Raw genomic sequence first — 19,927 nt, forward strand, 5'->3', positions numbered from 1 at the left:
AACACCATAATTAACAAAAGTAAAGAAAAGAACAGAAAAAAATAATACAGAAAAAATTAATACAAAAAATCAAATAAAAGACAACAACAACAACAACAACAAATAAATCAATGATAGAAAACATAGAAAAAAACAAAAAAACAACAACGACGACATCGACGACAATAACAACACCCCCCCCCCCCCAAAAAAAAAATAAATTAAAGAAAAAATAATAATCATAAAACAAAAACAGCAATACAAAAACCATACAACATCCAAGACCATCAACACCTTACCTAAAGGTGAATGTCCATGAGGTGTATACGAAGGTGAAAATGCTCGTTAATATCATAAATAACAACAAATGTATGAGGCATTGACCGTTGTACGTTTTGTTCGTGTTGGTGTTGCTATCATGTTAAACAGCATTTACTATGAAAGCGCACTTATTATCTTACGGCACTTACTATCCAAAGCACATATAAACTAACCGCACTTATTATCTAACGGCATTTTTTATCCAGATACACTGCAAGAACCACTGTATCGTGTTGAAGGTACTAAAAATAATATAGCGGAAAACCAATAAGTCATATTGACCATATTTGGTGCTAACAAAACTGAAAGTAATATGCCTCCAGATTTATACTAATTTTCATAATATTTTTCTTAAATGCATTAAAACGTAAAGTATTGTCAAGTAACAAAAATAAAAGTTCTGGACATTGCAAAAGGCACTTAAAAATTCTACGCAAATTACTAAAGAAGGTCAGAATAATGTGAAAAAAGCCCTTACTGCGTTAGTCACACATGGAAAATTGGGTAACCAAATGTGTAGCCTCAGTAAATACTTTACCTACTTACCTACTTACACACGCCCGTTTAACTCACAACGAGTGAAAAATGTCCATCGGTTAAAATGTTGTGAGCAACTTCCGTTCCACGTTGTGAGCACCCATCTTTGACGAGTGACACGATAAACAAGATGAGTTTTTCATAATTTTTGAAGATTACAGACATTTATGTAAAAATATTGGAATGCAGTTAGCTAGCGATATGTTTTCCGAGTATGCACGTGTAAAGATATTGCCTGTTGGTGGACAATTTGATGGAAATACCATGCGACGCAGTCACTCGGGTAGCTGGAAAACTGGAGGCAACTTCTCTTTGGACCTAATTTAACATTGAAAACGTCGATTCTGGTGACGTTTTGTGCATTCTAACCTAAAACAGATGCCCCACAAGTCTTCAGCCGTAAAATTATTATCTGAAAGTCTTCGTAGAAACGAAGATATACTCTCTTTTTTGCTTTAATCCTCGTTGTGAGCACCATAACCTCGTTGTGAGCATGACAAGCGCATTGCTTGTCTGGTTTTAACATGTAATTCAAATGGCAAGAATACAATTTTCAATCTACCAAAAGCAATCAAACGTTTTTGTACAATAGTTTTTCTTTGCAATAGTTCTTCTTTTTTTCTTTTTTTGAAAATTATTCTTCATATTCCACAAGTCATTCAGAATAACAGAAGAACTAATCAGTGGAGGTAAATCAGGTATTTTATTTCGTATACTCTAGTGTGGCACGAGTGAACATCACGGGTGTTTATGAATATTTCAACAATTTCACAATCTGTGTGATACACACATACATGTGTTTATCCTGAGCTGAAGACTGACCAAATAATGTAAAACAAAAACTATCACGGTAGTTGACAATGCCCCTGAAGTGTTGCTTTGTCCCTTGATTTATTGCACCAGATAGATTATTTGTTTTTGGACAATTAGATCTTCAATGTGAAGGTAATTCAAGGTCAAGGTGAAATAAAATATAGGTCAGTTGGAAGGTCTTGTCCAAAGGGGCATTGTATCAAAATATGAATTAATTCCACTTACTTATAAAGAAGTTATGACCAATGTTAAAGTTTTTTGATGTGTTGTGCCTTAACCTTATGCCAGGACATTATGGCCAATCTTAAATGTTTTTGAAAATTTGACCTTCAAGGTAAAGGCCATTCAGAGGTCAAGGTAAAAAAATACAGGTCCGTAGGAAGGTGCTAAGGGATGTTGTGTTCAAATATGAATCAAATCCGTTTACTAATAAGGAAGTTATGGCCAATGTTAAAGTTTTCGGACAGATTGACGGACTTACAGACGGACATTTCAAAACTAATATGCCCCCATCTGGGGTATGTACAACGCCTTGCAAAGAAATGCTGCTGTGCAAAAACGTTTAAATTACTGTGGTAGATTGAAAATTATATTTTCACCATCTGAATTACATATTACAACCATACACGCACTGCTCTTGTCTTGCTCACAACGAGGTTATGGTGCTCACAACGAGGATTAAAGCAAAAAAGGGTATATCTCCGTTTCTATGAAGACCTTCACATAATAAGTTACGCTGAAGACTTGTGGGCATCTGTTTTAGGATAGAATGCACAGAACGTCACCAGAATCGACGTTTTCAATGTTGAATAAGGTCCAAAGAGAAGTTGCCTCCAGTTTTCCTGCTACCCCGAGTGACTGCGTCGCACAGTATTTCCCTCAAATTGTCCACCAACAGGCAATATCTTTACATGTGCATACTCAGAAAACACATCGCTAGCTAACTGCATTTCGATATTTTTACATAAATGTCTGTAATCTTCAAAAATTATAAAAAACTCATCTTGTTTATCGTGTCACTCGTCAAAGATGGGTGCTCACAGCGAGGAACGGAAGTTGCTCACAACATTTTAACCGATGGACATTTTTCACTCGTTGTGAGTTAAACGGGCGTGTTACATACTTACCTACTTACTTACACTTACATACGACCTAATTACCTACCTACCTACTTAAAATGCTAATTTTAACACCAATTAAGTGTCTTGTATAAGGCAATGTTGGTTACACTGGTTGCTATACGGACGGAAAACCGGACACCGGTTTGAGTAATATTCATTCTTATTTTGCAGAGAAGTTGATAACAGGTTTTTATGTATTTCTATGCTATTTCATGATTTCTGTAATACAATGTAAAATTAAGACGTGATTTCCGCGAAATTATCAAACAACCCTCGTTTGTACTCAACCAGAACAAATGCGCCAACTTTCAACTTTTAAGGACTTCCGACAACTGATTTTATTTTAGATGTTAAGTCACAACATGCAGAAAGACCTCAGTTGTCCCTCTGTGCGGGCCTACAGTGGTACGGGGTTAGTGTTTCAAAGTCAAATACCGTAACAACTCGACCACGGAGAGGGGCTTTAGTAAACCATATATGACATTGTCTTCATCTTTATGAAAAATATGTCCCAAATCCCTTTTATAAATATGAAGACATGGAATTCTACCATGCATTATATATGATAACAATATTCGATAAGTCATTTAATCATTTTCCGAAGAATTTGAATAAAAATAAGAGAACTAATGTTAAGAGTACATCATTAGTGTGGGGCATTTTTTTCAATTTTGGGACAGTGTACTTTAATTACATACAAAAATCTCTGTCTTAATCTAAGCCAAAAGATCGTCTGTACTTTTAAAGGTCATTATGTTAAAGTGTCTTTTAAATAAGTACAATTCGTGTGCCGTACTTTTATGCGCGTATCTCCGGCTTGTCGTATATTTTACCATATTTCACGACATTCAATACAATTTATTATAAACTTGACGGTTTACGCTATCATTGGCGACGCCGGTGAGCGGCGTCGTCTTATATGGAATGCTTTTTATTTTTGCCTATGGAAGGAGCTGTTATTATTAGCAGTTAATTTCATGTTGTGTTAATTAGTTTTATTTTGATTCGTAAAAATCAAGTAAACAAATATGTTGTTATATTTGTATTTAATAACTTTATATAAAAAGCATGTGCATTGTGATATTATTTTCATGAAATTGCAGGCTCAGATTAACAGCTTGTCCCTTTGTTTTATTGACAATACTAAAACCCGAATTTCGAAAATCGTTGTGGTCTACATTGATGCGCATTCATTTATATATTTTCAAAAATTTCCTACAAGAAGAAAGTTCACCTGCAAATGAGTATTAGGATAGGTAATGGACTGTTGTAAACGATTATCCTATTGATTTTATCCATATTGCGTTTATCTGTTGAACAGAATGGTTGTTTTTACAAAGTGTACCAGTATCCGGATGTTGACAGCTATCCGATTTTCTGCAATTACTGCTGTCACATGGCCATCTACTTTTTTATGAATACATTACCATTAATTTGCATGGCATAATTAAAATGAGCCTGCAACATTTCTTAATTTTGATGTTTAGGGTGTTCTTTTGGGTTTCATGTTTTCTTTATTTCAAGGGGAAGTAACTCATGTTTACTAAATTATTTGTTCTTTTCTGTCTATCTTAGGTATTACTTACAATTTTTGTTTTATAAAATTTACCAGTTGCAAGGTCATCAAAAGCACAGAGGCCCTGATGAGTGAATATTGATATATATATACTTTTACTGGCTTTATATACCCAATATTTCATATTTATTTAATAGAAACTTGGAATTATTAATGTTATGTGCATACATTTCTATCTTAGTATATTGGTATGATGAGACTTATAATATTTCTGAATTTAAAGAGTTGCAGTTATGTCATTATTATTAAAGAGATGAGACTTTCATTTAAAGTTATAAATGATAATACATGTATTGATTAAAAATGTCCTGAAACTTGGATCAAGCAATATTGATAAAGCCTTGGATCAAGCAATATTGATCAAGCAAAATTTGATAAAGCCTCAAAAAATAATGTTCTGAATAGTTATTCTAATTTTTTTCTAACATGTGCAAAGTTTGAAAAGGACAGCTTCTGCCTTATCTATTTGTAATGGAGGGACACCGGTCTCAATCTCCAGGTCTCCTGAGTCAACCCGACAACAGACTTTTCATAGAGTAGATTGATACTTGTCCTTGAATAAATTTGTACACTAAATTTTATAATGGGTGATTTGTGCCACATGAAAACCAACAAAGTACAAAAAGTAACCGGGCGCCAGATGAAAACATGAAAATACAATCTACCACAAACACGCCCGTTTAACTCACAACGAGTGAAAAATGTCCATCGGTAAAAATGTTGTGAGCAACTTCCGTTCCTCGTTGTGAGCACCCATCTTTGACGTGTGACACGATAAACAAGGTGAGTTTTTCATAATTTTTGAAGATTACAGACATTTATGTAAAAATATCGAAATGCAGTTAGCTAGCGGTGTGTTTTCCGAGTATGCATATGTAAAGATATTGCCTGTTGGTGGACAATTTGATGGAAATACCGTGCGACGCAGTCACTCGTGGTAGCTGGAAAACTGGAGACAACTTCTCTTTGGACCTAATTTTACATTGAAAACGTCGATTCTGGTGACGTTTTGTGCATTCTAACCTAAAACAGCTGCCCACAAGTCTTCAGCGTAAATTATTATCTGAAAGTCTTCATAGATTTTTGCTTTAATCCTCGTTGTGAGCACCATAACCTCGTTGTGAGCAAGACAAGCGCAGTGCGTGTATGGTTTTAATATGTAATTCAGATGGTGAAAATATAATTTCAATCTACCACAGCAATTAAAACGTTTTTGCACAGCAGCATTTCTTTTCAAGACGTTAGGCATACCCCAAAGGGAGGCATATTAGTTTTAAACTATCCGTCTGTCAGTCCGTCAATCTGTCCGAAAACTTAAACATTGGCCATAATTTCCTTATTTGTAAACGGATTTGATTCATATTTGAACACAACATCCCTTAGCACCTTCCTACGGACCTGCATTTTTTACCTTGACCCCTGAATGGCCTTTACCTTGAAGGTCAAATTGTCCAAAAACATTTAAGATGGGCCATAATGTCCTGGCATAATGTTTAGGCACAACACATCTTTGGACAATGCCTTTCAACTATCCTATATTCTTTTGACTTTGACCCCTGAATGACCTTCACCTTAAAGGTCAAATTGTCCAAAAACTTAAAAATTGGTCATAACTTCCTTATTAGTATACGGATTCTACTCATATTTTGAAACAACACCCCTTTAGACAAAGACCTTCAAACTGATCTGTATTTTTTGGTCATAACTTCTTTATAAGTAAGTGGAATTAATTCATATTTGGACACAATGCCCCTTTGGACAAGACCTTCCAACTGACCTATATTTATTTCACCTTGACCTTGAATTACCTTCACATTGAAGATCTAATTGTCCAAAAACAAATAATCTATCTGGTCCATAAATCAAAGGACAAAGCTACACTTCAGGTGCATTGTCAACTTACCGTGACAGTTCTTGTTTTACATAACTTGGCCAGTCTTCAGCTCAGGATAGACATATGTATGTGTGTATCACACAGATTGTGAAATTGTTGAAATATTCATAAACACCCCGTGCTGTTCACTCGTGCCACACTAGAGTATACGAAATAAAATACCTGATTTACCTCCACTGATTAGTTCTTCTGTAATCTGATGACTTGTGAATATGAAGAATAATTTTCAATAAAAGAAAAAGAAGAACTATTGCAAAGAAAAACTAATGTACAAAAACTTTTTGATTGCTTTTGGTAGATTGAAAATTGTATTCTTGCCATTTGAATTACATATTAAAACCAGACAAGCACTGCGCTTGTCTTGCTCACAACAAGGTTATGGTGCTCACAACGAGGATTAAAGCAAAAAGAGTATATCTTCGTTTCTATGAAGACTTTCAGATAATAATTTACGCTGAAGACTTGTGGGCATCTGTTTTAGGTTAGAATGCACAAAACATCACCAGAATCGACGTTTTCAATGTTAAATTAGGTCCAAAGAGAAGTTGTCTCCAGTTTTCCAGCTACCCCGAGTGACTGCGTCGCATGGTATTTCCATCAAATTGTCCACCAACAGGCAATATCTTTACATGTGCATACTCGGAAAACACATCGCTAGCTAACTGCATTCCGATATTTTTACATAAATGTCTGTAATCTTCAAAAATTATGAAAAACTCACCTTGTTTATCGTGTCACAAGTCATAAATGGGTGCTCACAACGAGGAACGGAAGTTGCTTACAACATTTTTACCGATGGACATTTTTCACTCGTTGTGAGTTAAACGGGCGTGACAAAGTGGTTCGTTGGTTGCATTTTCATGTTTTCGCCCGGTGCCCTTGATGTAAAATACAAATCAGCCTTCATAAAATTTCTTATCATAGATATTGTACATGTATTAGCACAGTTATATTCTCTTTCAAATTGACCTGTTATAAATAATGGCACAACCAATAACTGTCTTAGCCCTTTTTAGTAAAAATAATTATACAATAATAATTATATAAATTGTTATTTTAATTAAGACTATCAGAGTATGTAAGGTTTTTTTTTTCTTATTTATTAATTAAGAATTAATTATCTGTTAATTTAAAAATCTAAATATCTGTCACGGTTTAGAACTGTTCACTATTTAGGGGAGAAAATGTGTAAGCGGCCAGATAGCTCAATCGCTACAGCCGCGGTACATTATTCTGTGGGTCACAGGTTTGAGTTCTGGTCAAGCTGAAAGTTTTCCTCATCCTGTTACTGCAAATAACCATGAGTTTAATTCACTATGCTCTTTAAAAATCAGAAATTCAAGTACATGAATCAATATAGTGGGGAAAAAGGTTTAGGTTTAGAACTGTTTCATTATTAAAGAAAAAATGTGTAGCCGGCCGGATAGCTCAGTTGGTCTTCTGAAAGTCATGGGTTCGAGTCATGGTCAGGCAGTTTCAGTCAGGGTTTAGAAGTGGTTTTTCAACTGACACATGTTTGATTCATTTAATAGATTGCATTTAATTTGAAATGGACAAAGGCAGTATTGCGTGATACTTTTAAATCTACAAAAAGCATTTGGTACAGTTGATCACACTAAACTGCACATGAAGAAGTTCTTTTTTCTTCTTCTTCATCTCTTCAAGCATCTGCCATATGTAATGACATTCTTGCATGGTTCAAGTCTTATCTCTGATAGCAGCTGGTGAATGTGGCTGGTACTCCTTCTCTCTGAATACCTATGGTGTCCCCCTGATGTTCATTTTAGGTCCTCTTTTATGTATGACATGTCTGCAACCCTAAGCAATAAGCTTTTATTATATGCACAGGCACAAGTATCAGACCTGGGAAGAAAAAATATTACCAGATTGATAAAAAAACCTGTGTTCATCTTAAAAGTGTCACAAACCAAAAAAAATGTAAATGATGACCCCCTTTAAAAATATACTTTAAGTTAATAGTATATTTTTAAAGGGGGTCATTATTTACATTTTTTTTTTTTTTTTTTTTTTGGTTTTTGACACTTTTAAGATGAACACAGATTTTTTATTAATCTGGTCATATTTTTTCTTCCCAGGTCTGATACTTGTGCCTGTCATTATATGATGATGACTCAGGTATCCTTGTATCTGGTAAAATAAATCTTAAGATTGGTTTATTGACTATAAATTGTCTTTGCATCTTGGCAAGACAGAGTCTATTCTTTTTGGTTTAAGTTTCAACATAAACTGGGCCAAGCCTCCAGGTCACATGAAATGGTACTGCTATAAAGTACACATCTTTTGTTAAGTATTTAGGTGCAAACCTGGATCAAATTCTTTTGGCGTCGCCCTTTGATGCTTTGCATCAATGCTTTTCTTGTATTCATATGTAGAGAAATGATATGTACGTAGTTCTCAACTATCAAATTAATACAATGTATTGTACCGGCTTCCAAGTCGGAAAGTTTAAAAATGTTATTTAGTATATCGAACAGTCAACAGTATTTTTTGTTAGATTTTACGACGCACAATTTGAAACAGTAAAGGTTATATGTCGACTTTCTAGCTTTACTGGTGGAGACCAACCTTATAGAACCTGGTCAGACTGTACGGATGACCAAACTGTCCTGGCTCTATAATGGTGGCAAAGGCTTTCTACTGTTTGTTCCTGCAGGATTAAGGGTGTCAATATCTGAAAATGTCTCATTAGTAGTTAGTAATAAAAAAATGGAATAGAATATTTTCCTTTTCTGATTACAATCGTTTCAACAGCATCATCATCATCATCAAAATCATCATCATCAAAATCATCATCATCATCCTAATGATTTATCATGCAGCGATATGAAAAAATACAATAAATAAATAAATAAAATAATAAAGTAAAATAAAAACATAAATATTGTTTTATCTTGTATACTTGAAAAATATTCTAAGAAAATGTTTTTGCATTTCAGGTGGTATATATACTTTCGTAGGTGTTATTTTGGCATTGCTTTCTATGCCTTTGTACAAAATTATGTCACTCGTTTAAGTTTTAAACATATATCTATATATTGGCATTTCAAAATCATTTGGTTAGGAAATATGTAAGTGGTAAATAGCATTAAGTTATTCTACTCTTTCAACAATTATTAAACATTTGGATGTTTCTAAATTCAAACAGTCAGCTTTATGTTGATTTCTTCTAAAGTCGGTGCTGGTGGGTGGACGGTTGCATTCACTGGCAACTTAAACATTCTCAGTTTGCCGTTTGAAACACCGATTCTATGGGATAATACTGTACCCTGTAGAAAGAAGAAGAAAGAAGAAAAAATTATTTTTTATAGTGACTTGCGATACATGTATATAGTACAAACAAATATAAAACAATTACAGTACAAATAAATCGCCCGGCCCCATGGACCTATAAGTCACTGTTTATAGAAAATCGTCATTTATGTAAGTATAGACAATCGAGTTGATATAACGTCTTATGAATATATATATATATGATTGGTATAAATATGTTTAAAACATAACACCTGCCTAAACTTATCATTATAGTGTATATAGTTCGATGATAAACTTTCCTGAAAATCATTGAGTTCGAATAGGTAATACATATAATTACACTTCAGTATTTCTATAAATGATATTCCGTATATGTAAATAAGCTTTCACTAAGTATTTTGCAATCTTTCTAACGTGGTTTGAAAACAAGAAGATTAATTTGTCATCGACATTCAAATCCATAAATACATTATCATTTAATATTTCACCAAATGATTGCGATCTTATCTCATTATATTTTGGACAATTAAGCAAGAAATATATATGATATATAAATGTATATTCTTAAATACATCTTCTAAACCAATGGATTTTATAATAACTATGATCAAAATTGTGAATGACGTAGTCGGATCAATGTAATAAAGAATTAGTTTTTCATACGTGTCTAGGAAAAATGATATGACTTTTACAACAGTAATCAAATAGTGATATTTGGAGGGTTTGTGTATGTGTGAAAAGGAATTTTGGACAATAATTATTTGTCACTTTTTCAGTTTACAGTGAAATTGTTAGGATGACGTACATTACTTGACAAAGTATATCAACTCTCCACCTGCTTAAATGAAGTTGTTAAATTAAATGTTAATTTCGCATTATTAAATAACGCATTATTTGTGATATACTTTGAGTGAGACTAAAAAAGGAATGGAGCACCACACTAAATATCGTATTCCGGTAAATACCGGACAAGGCTTGAATGATTAAATGCTAAAATCTTCCATTTTCAACCAGCAGAATGATTTTTTAAAGGTCTTATTCATCTTGTCACACCGATTTATGTAAAATAATGAATGACAAATGTAAGAACCGTTGAAAAAACGATATTTGTCTATTTTGTGATCATGATTTCTGCAAGCGTCTAAGAGGTACTGCTTCAGTCCTGTAATGAGTTAAATCAGTTGAATTATTATCATTTTAATAAGAGGACAAGGTTAGCTTTTAAAAAAGCTAGTAGCGACTCGCTTCAGCGAACATCAAAATAAAAGTGACATACAAAGTTAAGGAAGCCAGTTCTCTCAGTTTAACAAAGAGGAATATGAGTATAATTATATGAAGATGCATGTAAACAGATAGAATGAAGTCCCTATGTCTATGCACATTTACTATATGGCCTGTTGACCTTGACTAAAAAAATTGTTAGATAGGTAGAATTCATAAAGATGTCTCTTTATACGAAGTTAGGTTGTTAAATGTTATTACGTATTGGAATCAATGAGTTACAGACACAAGTCCTTAAGTAAACACGAGTTGTCAATCAATTCAGATCATATTAAAAATGTAGGGATCCCGGAAATTGACCATTCTAAGAAGATGTGTTTCAGATAAGTCGGGGTCGTATTAAAACATATAGGGATCCCAGGAATTGACCAGTTCAGGAATGTAAATTTCAGAAAAGCCGGGATCGTATTAAAACATATAGGGATCCCAGGAATTGACCAGTTCAGGAATATAAATTTCAGAAAAGCCGGGATCGTATTAAAATATATAGAGATCCCAGGATTTGGCCAGTTCAAGAATATCGTTTTCTTCTATATCAACCTTTACATGACTTAAATTGGCCAACTTCAAAATTTTAAAGAACTACCTCCTAGACTACAAAGGGTTACCAGGGTGAACCCTTTGGTAAAGTTGACACTTTCAGTCTTTTTTATGTCTGAAAGGTTTTAATGGAAACTGTAGGTGGTGGATTTCCCAAAGAATATTAGCGTTCGTATATTAAAGCTAGCCTGTCTTGTTTTTTCCCTTTAAATTCTTGTCTCTAAGTTTTTTTTCCTTTTTTATGGTCAATTATTTGAATTCTAATTATTTCAAAGATACTGAAACTTATCCAGCGTCTGTAAGAAGAGTACAATAGGTCGATGATATCAAAAAAGCTCATATGAGCCGCGTCACGACAAAACCAACATTGTGGGTTTGCGACCAGCATGGATCCTGATCAGACTGCGCGGATGCGCATCCGCGCAGTCTGATAAGGATCCATACTGTTCGCTATCAGTTTCTTTACTTGTAATAGAGTTGGTAAGCGAACAGCATGGATCCTGATCATACTGCGCGGATGTGCAGGCTGGTCTGGATCCATGCTGGTCGCAAACACATTATGTTGGTTTTGTCATGACGCGGCTGATATTTAATATTTAACCCGCTACTCAACTAAAAAAGCAAAACTAGAAAACTACAAGAACAATAACAGCAACAAAACAAAAAGAAACAACAACAACAACAACAACAACAACAACAACAAAACAGCAAAACAAAAACCAACGAAACAACAACACAATATAATACAAAGAAAAAAACGACAAAAAAACTCGAGAAAAGAAAACCAAATAAAGACACACTCAAACACATGACAACAACAACAACAACAATGATACAACGACAACAACAATGATGAAACAACAACAAAAAAGACAACAACAATAAAACCAAATTACTTAAAGTCCGCCTTAAATAGTATTTCAAATAAATGGAAATGCACAGTCATCTCTGCTGTAAAAGCGAAGTACTAAAATCAGGACACTTATAAGCCTTAACTTGATCCGATTATGGCCAAGAGTATTAGTAATTTGATGAATCATGACGCGTGTTCCAATAGTTCACCCCTGTCAGATTAAAAAGGAATAGTACATATAAACTTAGTGTAATCAACTACAAGAACTAAAAGTTCATACCGTTCAATTAAAGGAACCTCACAAGGGTCCAGGACACTTCAAAATAGAAGCTAAAATTATTTTACTTGTTATCAGCTTAGGTACTGGTGTGCTTAAATTGTTTTAAATGCATTCCTGTAAACACTGTCTATCATTTGCATCATTAACTTATTTTTGTTCTATTCGTAGCCCGATTTAAGTGAAAAAACCTTGCATCGCTTTTCTATTTTGGATTATTTTTCACGATTAGAATAGTTCTTCTGGAAAAAAAATGGAATTTGCAAATTATTTTCAATTTTGCACACAAGTTACTGTTGTAGACTGACATCAAAAGGAATAGTAATTTTGAAAAAAAATATTTCCAGTCCCGTCATGTCTAAAAAAGCACAGTGGAGTCCCTTTTATGATTTAACATATTTTCAATTTAACATGCTTTTTCTTTTCTTTATATAACGACCAACGAAGTGTCGGCAAGTCCAGAGAAAAAATAGTTTATTTTTACAAAGCCTTTAAGGCATTGCAATGTCACAAATACGAGTAATGGTGATAAAATTCCAAAAAGTGGAATCACTCTTCATGAGAAATATCTTATGTCCACTGACACAATTTTATTCAAAACCGGAAACTAAAAGTATTGGAATCAACGACCTTTTTGGCTTTTCTGCAATATGCAAAATGCACATACGGAAATGAAATGCCACTTCCGTTTCTACGGGAACGTGTTAATAAGAATTTTGAAAAAGAGGACCCCTCGTGGTCAACGGAGACCAAAAACAATTAGTTTACAAGTGCATGAGCGGTTTAGTTAAATATATACACATTGTATATATGCAGTAAACAAAAAAGGTATACTTCGTACATTCTTGCATCAACAGTTATACTTCAAAATTTACATGTCATTACAAGCGATATTTTACTTAAAGGACGCCAAATTTACACATTATGTTACGTTCCCAAAGAAATGGCATTGTACGAAAGTCCAAACATACTTGTCACTTCTGAATATCTTATAAATATTTTCTATTATATATCATAGGTATTCTTTAGTATCTCAAACAGAAACATATGTTGATAACACCTTTTTTTCGTGTTAAGATGTTGATTTTCAGTACAAGCCGGTGCTAGGGATGGGCTAGAACGAAAAGTTGTATTTACCATTTAGGAACAGATTCATTCAAACTGAGTCTATAATATTTTCAATCTTGTCTTACTGAATGCCTTTTACGCTTTCCATTTGATCTATTTTACATTTAGAAATGTACAATTATTTATCATGAACAAAAGGTTTTTTTACAAATACGAAATGCAAATAGTTTCTGTCAATGAATAAATATAAGATGAATATCTACCTTACGGAATCTACTAGTGATTAATATATAAGAAACAAGCAAACTTTTGCATCTAAGTACATATGCCCTTCCATGACCAACCAGTACACAATGTTGTTTTTTTTTCTTCTCACTAAGAATCATCCAAAATATATCAGATTTGATTAGAAAACATAGTACATAGTAAAGTACACTTCCATATATATATATATATATATATATATATATATATATATATATATATATATATATATATATATATATATATATATATATATATATATATATATATATATATATATATTATATGATATATAACTGGGTGTATTAATTAATATATTTACAAATAGGTTTCAACGTGGCAAATTTCTGAGGATAGTGCTAAGAAATAGATACGTACAGATATACACGTGTGAATATTTCAAATAATTAGCTTTTTGTTCTAATATAACATTAACGTTTATCTGTTAAAGTAAATATATGTAAAAGAGGAAGTAAAAATAACCTGAATCAAACAAAATTTACCCCCCTCCCCCCCCCCCCCCCAAAAAAAAAACAAAAAAAACAAAAACGAAACAATTGCTTAAAAACTGCTCTCGTGGTTTATGTTAGCCTCTTTGTGAAATAATAATGATTATGATGATAATGATTATGATGATGATGACGATAATAACAATAATGATAAAATAATAATAATTATAATAATAATGATAATAATAATAATAATAATAATAATAATAATAATAAAGGGAATAAGAAGAAGAAGAAGAACAAGAAGAAGAACAAGAAGAAGAAAAAGAGGAGAACAACGGCAAAACCAACAAAAACGAAAACAACAAATATAATGACTAATATTGTTAATATAATATGATGACAATAATGATATTGATAATTACCATTAAGATGATAATGATGATGATAATAATGATAATAATAGCCCACATTTCAAACTACATCTGAGTTCACTCGCACTGGAACTTTGAAGAGAAATGACCATCAGAAATACATTGAACTTACTGAGTACTCGTGTATTTACCTGACAAAGCAAAAATCTACTTGACTTATTGGACATTAATCACGGTAGGCAACTGAACGGCCAATTAACTGAATCAAGAGAGGAATCATATATGGAAGTAAGGATGTAACTGACCTGTATCATAGCCCACGCAAACCATTAAAAGAACAACACTAATAGAACACCACCATCATCGCAACTATCACTACCATAAACACCACTATCATTACACTCAACACAACTATCATTACACTCAACACCACTATCATTACACTCAACAAAACTATCATTACACTCATTAAAACTATCATTACACTCAACAAAACTATCAATACACTCAACACCACTATCATTACACTCAACAAAACTATCATTACACTCAACAAAAATATCATTACACTCAACAAAACTATCATTACACTCAACACCACTATCATTACACTCAACACAACTATCATTACACTCAACACCACTATCATTACACTCAACACCACTATTATTACACTTAATACCACTATCATTACACTCAACACCACTATCATTACACTCAACACCACTATCATTACACTCAACAACAATATCATTACACTCAACACCACTATCATTACACTCAACACCACTATCATTACACTCAACACCACTATCATTACACTCAACAAAACTATCATTACACTCAACAAAAATATCATTACACTCAACAAAACTATCATTACACTCAACACCACTATCATTACACTCAACACAACTATCATTACACTTAACACAACTATCATTACACTTAACACCACTATCATTACACAAACACCACTATCATTACACTCAACATCACTATCATTACACTCAACAAAACTATCATTACACTCAACAAAACTATCATTACACTCAACACCACTATCATTACACTCAACACAACTATCATTACACTTAACACCACTATCATTACACACAACACCACTATCATTACACTCAACGCCACTATCATTACACTCAACAAAACTATCATTACACTCAACATCACTATCATTACACTCAACAAAACTATCATTACACTCAACACCACAATCATTACACTCAACACCACTATCATTACACTCAACACCACTATCATGACACTCAACACCACTATCATTACACTCAACACCACTATCATTACACTCAACACAACTATTCTTACACTCAACACCACTATCATTACACACAACACCACAATCATTACACTCAACACCACTATCACTACCATAAACACCACTATCACTACACTCAACACCATAATCATTACACTCAACACCACTATCATTACACACTCAACACCACTATCATTACACTCAACACCACTATCATTACATTCAACACCACTATCATTACACTCAACACCACTATCATTACACTCAACACCACTATCATTACACTCAACACCACTATCATTACACTCAACACCACTATCATTACACTCAACACCACTATCATTACACTCAACACCACTATCATTTCACTCAACACCACTATCATTTCACTCAACACAACTATCATTACACTCAACAAAAATATCCTTACACTCAACACCACTATCATTACACACAACACCACTATCACTACCATCATCACCACTTCTACCAACACCACTGTCACAACACTCAACACCACTATTAATAACATCAACACCATTATCACTTCCATCAAAACAAACCACTATCACTACTACAAAACAATCATATACGTTCATATTTTAACTTGGATAACTTAATTTGAAATTGAAAAGGCTAAATACGTAAGGTTTTAAGATGTCCCGACTAAGTATCGAGTTTTAAAGGATCAAATTCATGTACTTTTTCTTGGGCTGCTAATCGGTCGGACACTTTGCGCGATTGTAGCCGACGAAATACCATGTGTAGATGACTTAGCTCTGGACGCGCCTTCATCGTCGCAAAAATGATATCATGATAATTATGATGATAATTATTGTTCATAATATTTTTAATGAACATTATTTTCTTTAAACAATCATTTGACTTGAAACCATTCAATTGAGTGCATGTATACTGGGAACCTCTATCTAGACTACAACGAACTCTGTAGCGTACTAATGTACTTGTATAACCGTTTATTATCTTTTCCGGATATCGGCTTCATTTCGATAGATATTCTCCAGTATGCTAAGTCATTAGATAATATAGGGTAACGGATACCTGTTATTCTTATCATCAATAATCAGTTATTATTATTGCTCTAGAATCGCTGATTCATAGGTCATGCGGCGTTAATGTTTTTCTATAAATATGCCGTCTATAACACAATATAATGAAATTATTAACGGGAAGGGCCGAAAAGTCGCACTCTAGAATAATTACCTCAAAGCGAACTAAGACAGAATTAATAATACATTTCACTACTGTAATGATATCTATTTAACCCATCGGCGTGTGCACACGTTTTACTACACATTATGACTACTTTAGTATATTTGGAATTATTTTTGTCCAATAGGATTGCAGTATTTCAAATGAATCGTAGCACATTTACTTTGGTAAATCGGCAAACTGTTAAGCAGTCTTAAAAATCGACTATTGTTAAAATAATTTAAAACACTAAGTCGGTTGAAATTTATGAGTACGTATTTACAAAATAGAATTGGTCGCGCGGCTTTGCCGCGCCTGACCAATTTAATATTGTAAATACGTACTAATAAACTTTAACTTATTCTATATACTAACCTATACTTAAAGGTACATGCCTTTAGATGAGTAAAAACCCAAAATTAAAAAAAAAAACAAAAATTGATTTATCTTGTTGGATGACCAAATGGATGGACGGACGGATGGACGGACGTAAGACCGAATTTTGATAAGGGACCATTTTAAATGTATACACCCTCAATTATTATTATGTAAAATATATATCAACAAAAAATTATTTATCTTTTTAGATGACCAAATGGATGGACGAACGAACGGACGAATGGACGGATATGCGACAAGAATTTGATAAGGGCCATTTCTATTGTTTCTTCACTGTTTAATAAAGACCAATGGCTTTTTCCACTAGTGTTACGTAATGAACGCTGTTGTTGTTCTTTTTTGTTCTGTTTACAGTCATATTCCTCCAATCTTTATTCGGTAACACGGAAAGACAGACGGACAGATGGAAAGAAATAGGTTATTTTAAAATCATAAGTCGACCTTTTGACTGTAATTGTGTTTTTGATAAATATAATACATGTATTAAATTTGTGTAGCCCTATTACATATTTTTATTGACCCCGTTTAATGAAAGCAGTTTCATTATGCCAGCCTTCTATACGATATTCAAAAGATGCCAGCTTGGCTGGAGGAAGTAAACCTCAGGTGCACCTCTTTATATTATTTCAGGTACAAACACAGCGACGTTTCGTAAGCTAGCTGGACAGTTTCCTCGCATGTAAGATCTGACCTGCGTGGCTCGAACCTACAACGTTGAGAGGCAAGTTGTTTTAATCAACGCGACCAAGGATAATGTTCTCTATATACACATAAACTTTAAAGAGGAATGTCCTAAGTTTTTACAAGAAAAGCATTGATGCAAAGCATCAAAGGGCGACGCCAAAAGAATTTGATCCAGGTTTGCACCTAAATACTTAACAAAAGATGTGTACTTTATAGCAGTACCATTTCATGTGACCTGGAGGCTTGGCCCAGTTTATGTTGAAACTTAAACCAAAAAGAATAGACTCTGTCTTGCCAAGATGCAAAGACAATTTATAGTCAATAAACCAATCTTAAGATTTATTTTACCAGATACAAGGATACCTGAGTCATCATCATATAATGACAGGCACAAGTATCACACCTGGGAAGAAAAAATATGACCAGATTAATAAAAAATCTGTGTTCATCTTAAAAGTGTCAAAAACTAAAAAAAAAAAAAAATGTAAATAATGACCCCCTTTAAAAATATACTATTAACTTAAAGTATATTTTTAAAGGGGGTCATCATTTACATTTTTTTTTGGTTTGTGACACTTTTAAGATGAACACAGGTTTTTTTATCAATCTGGTAATATTTTTTCTTCCCAGGTCTGATACTTGTGCCTGTGCATATAATAAAAGCTTATTGCTTAGGGTTGCAGACATGTCATACATAAAAGAGGACCTAAAATGAACATCAGGGGGACACCATGATAGGTATTCAGAGAGAAGGAGTACCAGCCACATTCACCAGCTGCTATCATAGATAAGACTTGAACCATGCAAGAATGTCATTACATATGACAGATGCTTGAAGAGATGAAGAAGAAGAAAAAAGAACTTCTTCATGTGCAGTTTAGTGTGATCAACTGTACCAAATGCTTTTTGTAGATTTAAAAGTATCACGCAATACTGCCTTTGTCCATTTCAAATTAAATGCAATCTATTAAATGAATCAAACATGTGTCAGTTGAAAAAAACACTTCTAAACCCTGACTGAAACTGCCTGACCATGACTCGAACCCATGACTTTCAGAAGACCAACTGAGCTATCCGGCCGGCTACACATTTTCTCTTTAATAATGAAACAGTTCTAAACCTAAACCTTTTTCCCCACTATATTGATTCATGTACTTGAATTTCTGATGTTTACAGAGCATAGTGAATTAAACTCATGGTTATTTGCAGTAACAGGATGAGAAAAACTTTCAGCTTGACCAGAACTCAAACCTGTGACCCACAGAATAATGTACCGCGGCTGTAGCGATTGAGCTATCTGGCCGCTTACACATTTTCTCCCCTAAATAGTGAACAGTTCTAAACCGTGACAGATATTTAGATTTTTAAATTAACAGATATAGTTAATTCTTAATTAATAAATAAGAAAAAAAAACCTTACATACTCTGATAGTCTTAATTAAAATAACAATTTATATAATTATTATTGTATAATTATTTTTACTAAAAAGGGCTAAGACAGTTATTGGTTGTGCCATTATTTATAACAGGTCAATTTGAAAGAGAATATAACTGTGCTAATACATGTACAATATCTATGATAAGAAATTTTATGAAGGCTGATTTGTATTTTACATCAAGGGCACCGGGCGAAAACATGAAAATGCAACCAACGAACCACTTTGTGGTAGATTGTATTTTCATGTTTTCATCTGGCGCCCGGTTACTTTTTGTACTTT

The 19,927-nt window shown here is 33.4% G+C and overlaps 1 protein-coding gene across 1 annotated transcript; it reads right to left on the reverse strand.

Annotated features, from left to right (window-relative positions):
- Window positions 1-14,949: 14,949 nt before the first annotated feature.
- LOC132740992 (protein psiQ-like) lies at window positions 14,950-16,513 on the reverse strand. The gene is made up of 3 exons (XM_060729065.1): window positions 16,305-16,513; window positions 15,588-16,080; window positions 14,950-15,546 (listed from the first exon to the last, which is right to left on the reverse strand). The coding sequence occupies exons 1-3, from the start codon at window positions 16,511-16,513 to the stop codon at window positions 14,950-14,952; spliced, it is 1,299 nt and encodes a 432-aa protein (XP_060585048.1).
- Between the last annotated feature and the right edge of the window lie 3,414 nt (window positions 16,514-19,927).

This window comes from Ruditapes philippinarum, unplaced genomic scaffold, assembly GCF_026571515.1.
Source record: "Ruditapes philippinarum isolate M1 unplaced genomic scaffold, ASM2657151v2 ctg6046_1_1_1_1, whole genome shotgun sequence".
Lineage (NCBI taxonomy): Eukaryota > Metazoa > Mollusca > Bivalvia > Venerida > Veneridae > Ruditapes > Ruditapes philippinarum.

Excerpts from the sequence above, each read along its gene's own strand:
- LOC132740992 (XM_060729065.1), bottom strand. The coding sequence starts at position 16,513 with ATGAACGTATATGATTGTTTTGTAGTAGTGATAGTGGTTTGTTTTGAT. Across the intron at positions 16,081-16,304 it reads TGTAATGATAGTTGTGTTGA|TGGTGTTGAGTGTAATGATT; the intron begins GTGAAATGATAG and ends GTGTAATGATAG. Across the intron at positions 15,547-15,587 it reads GTAATGATAGTGGTGTTTGT|TGTAATGATAGTTGTGTTGA; the intron begins GTAATGATAGTG and ends AGTTGTGTTAAG.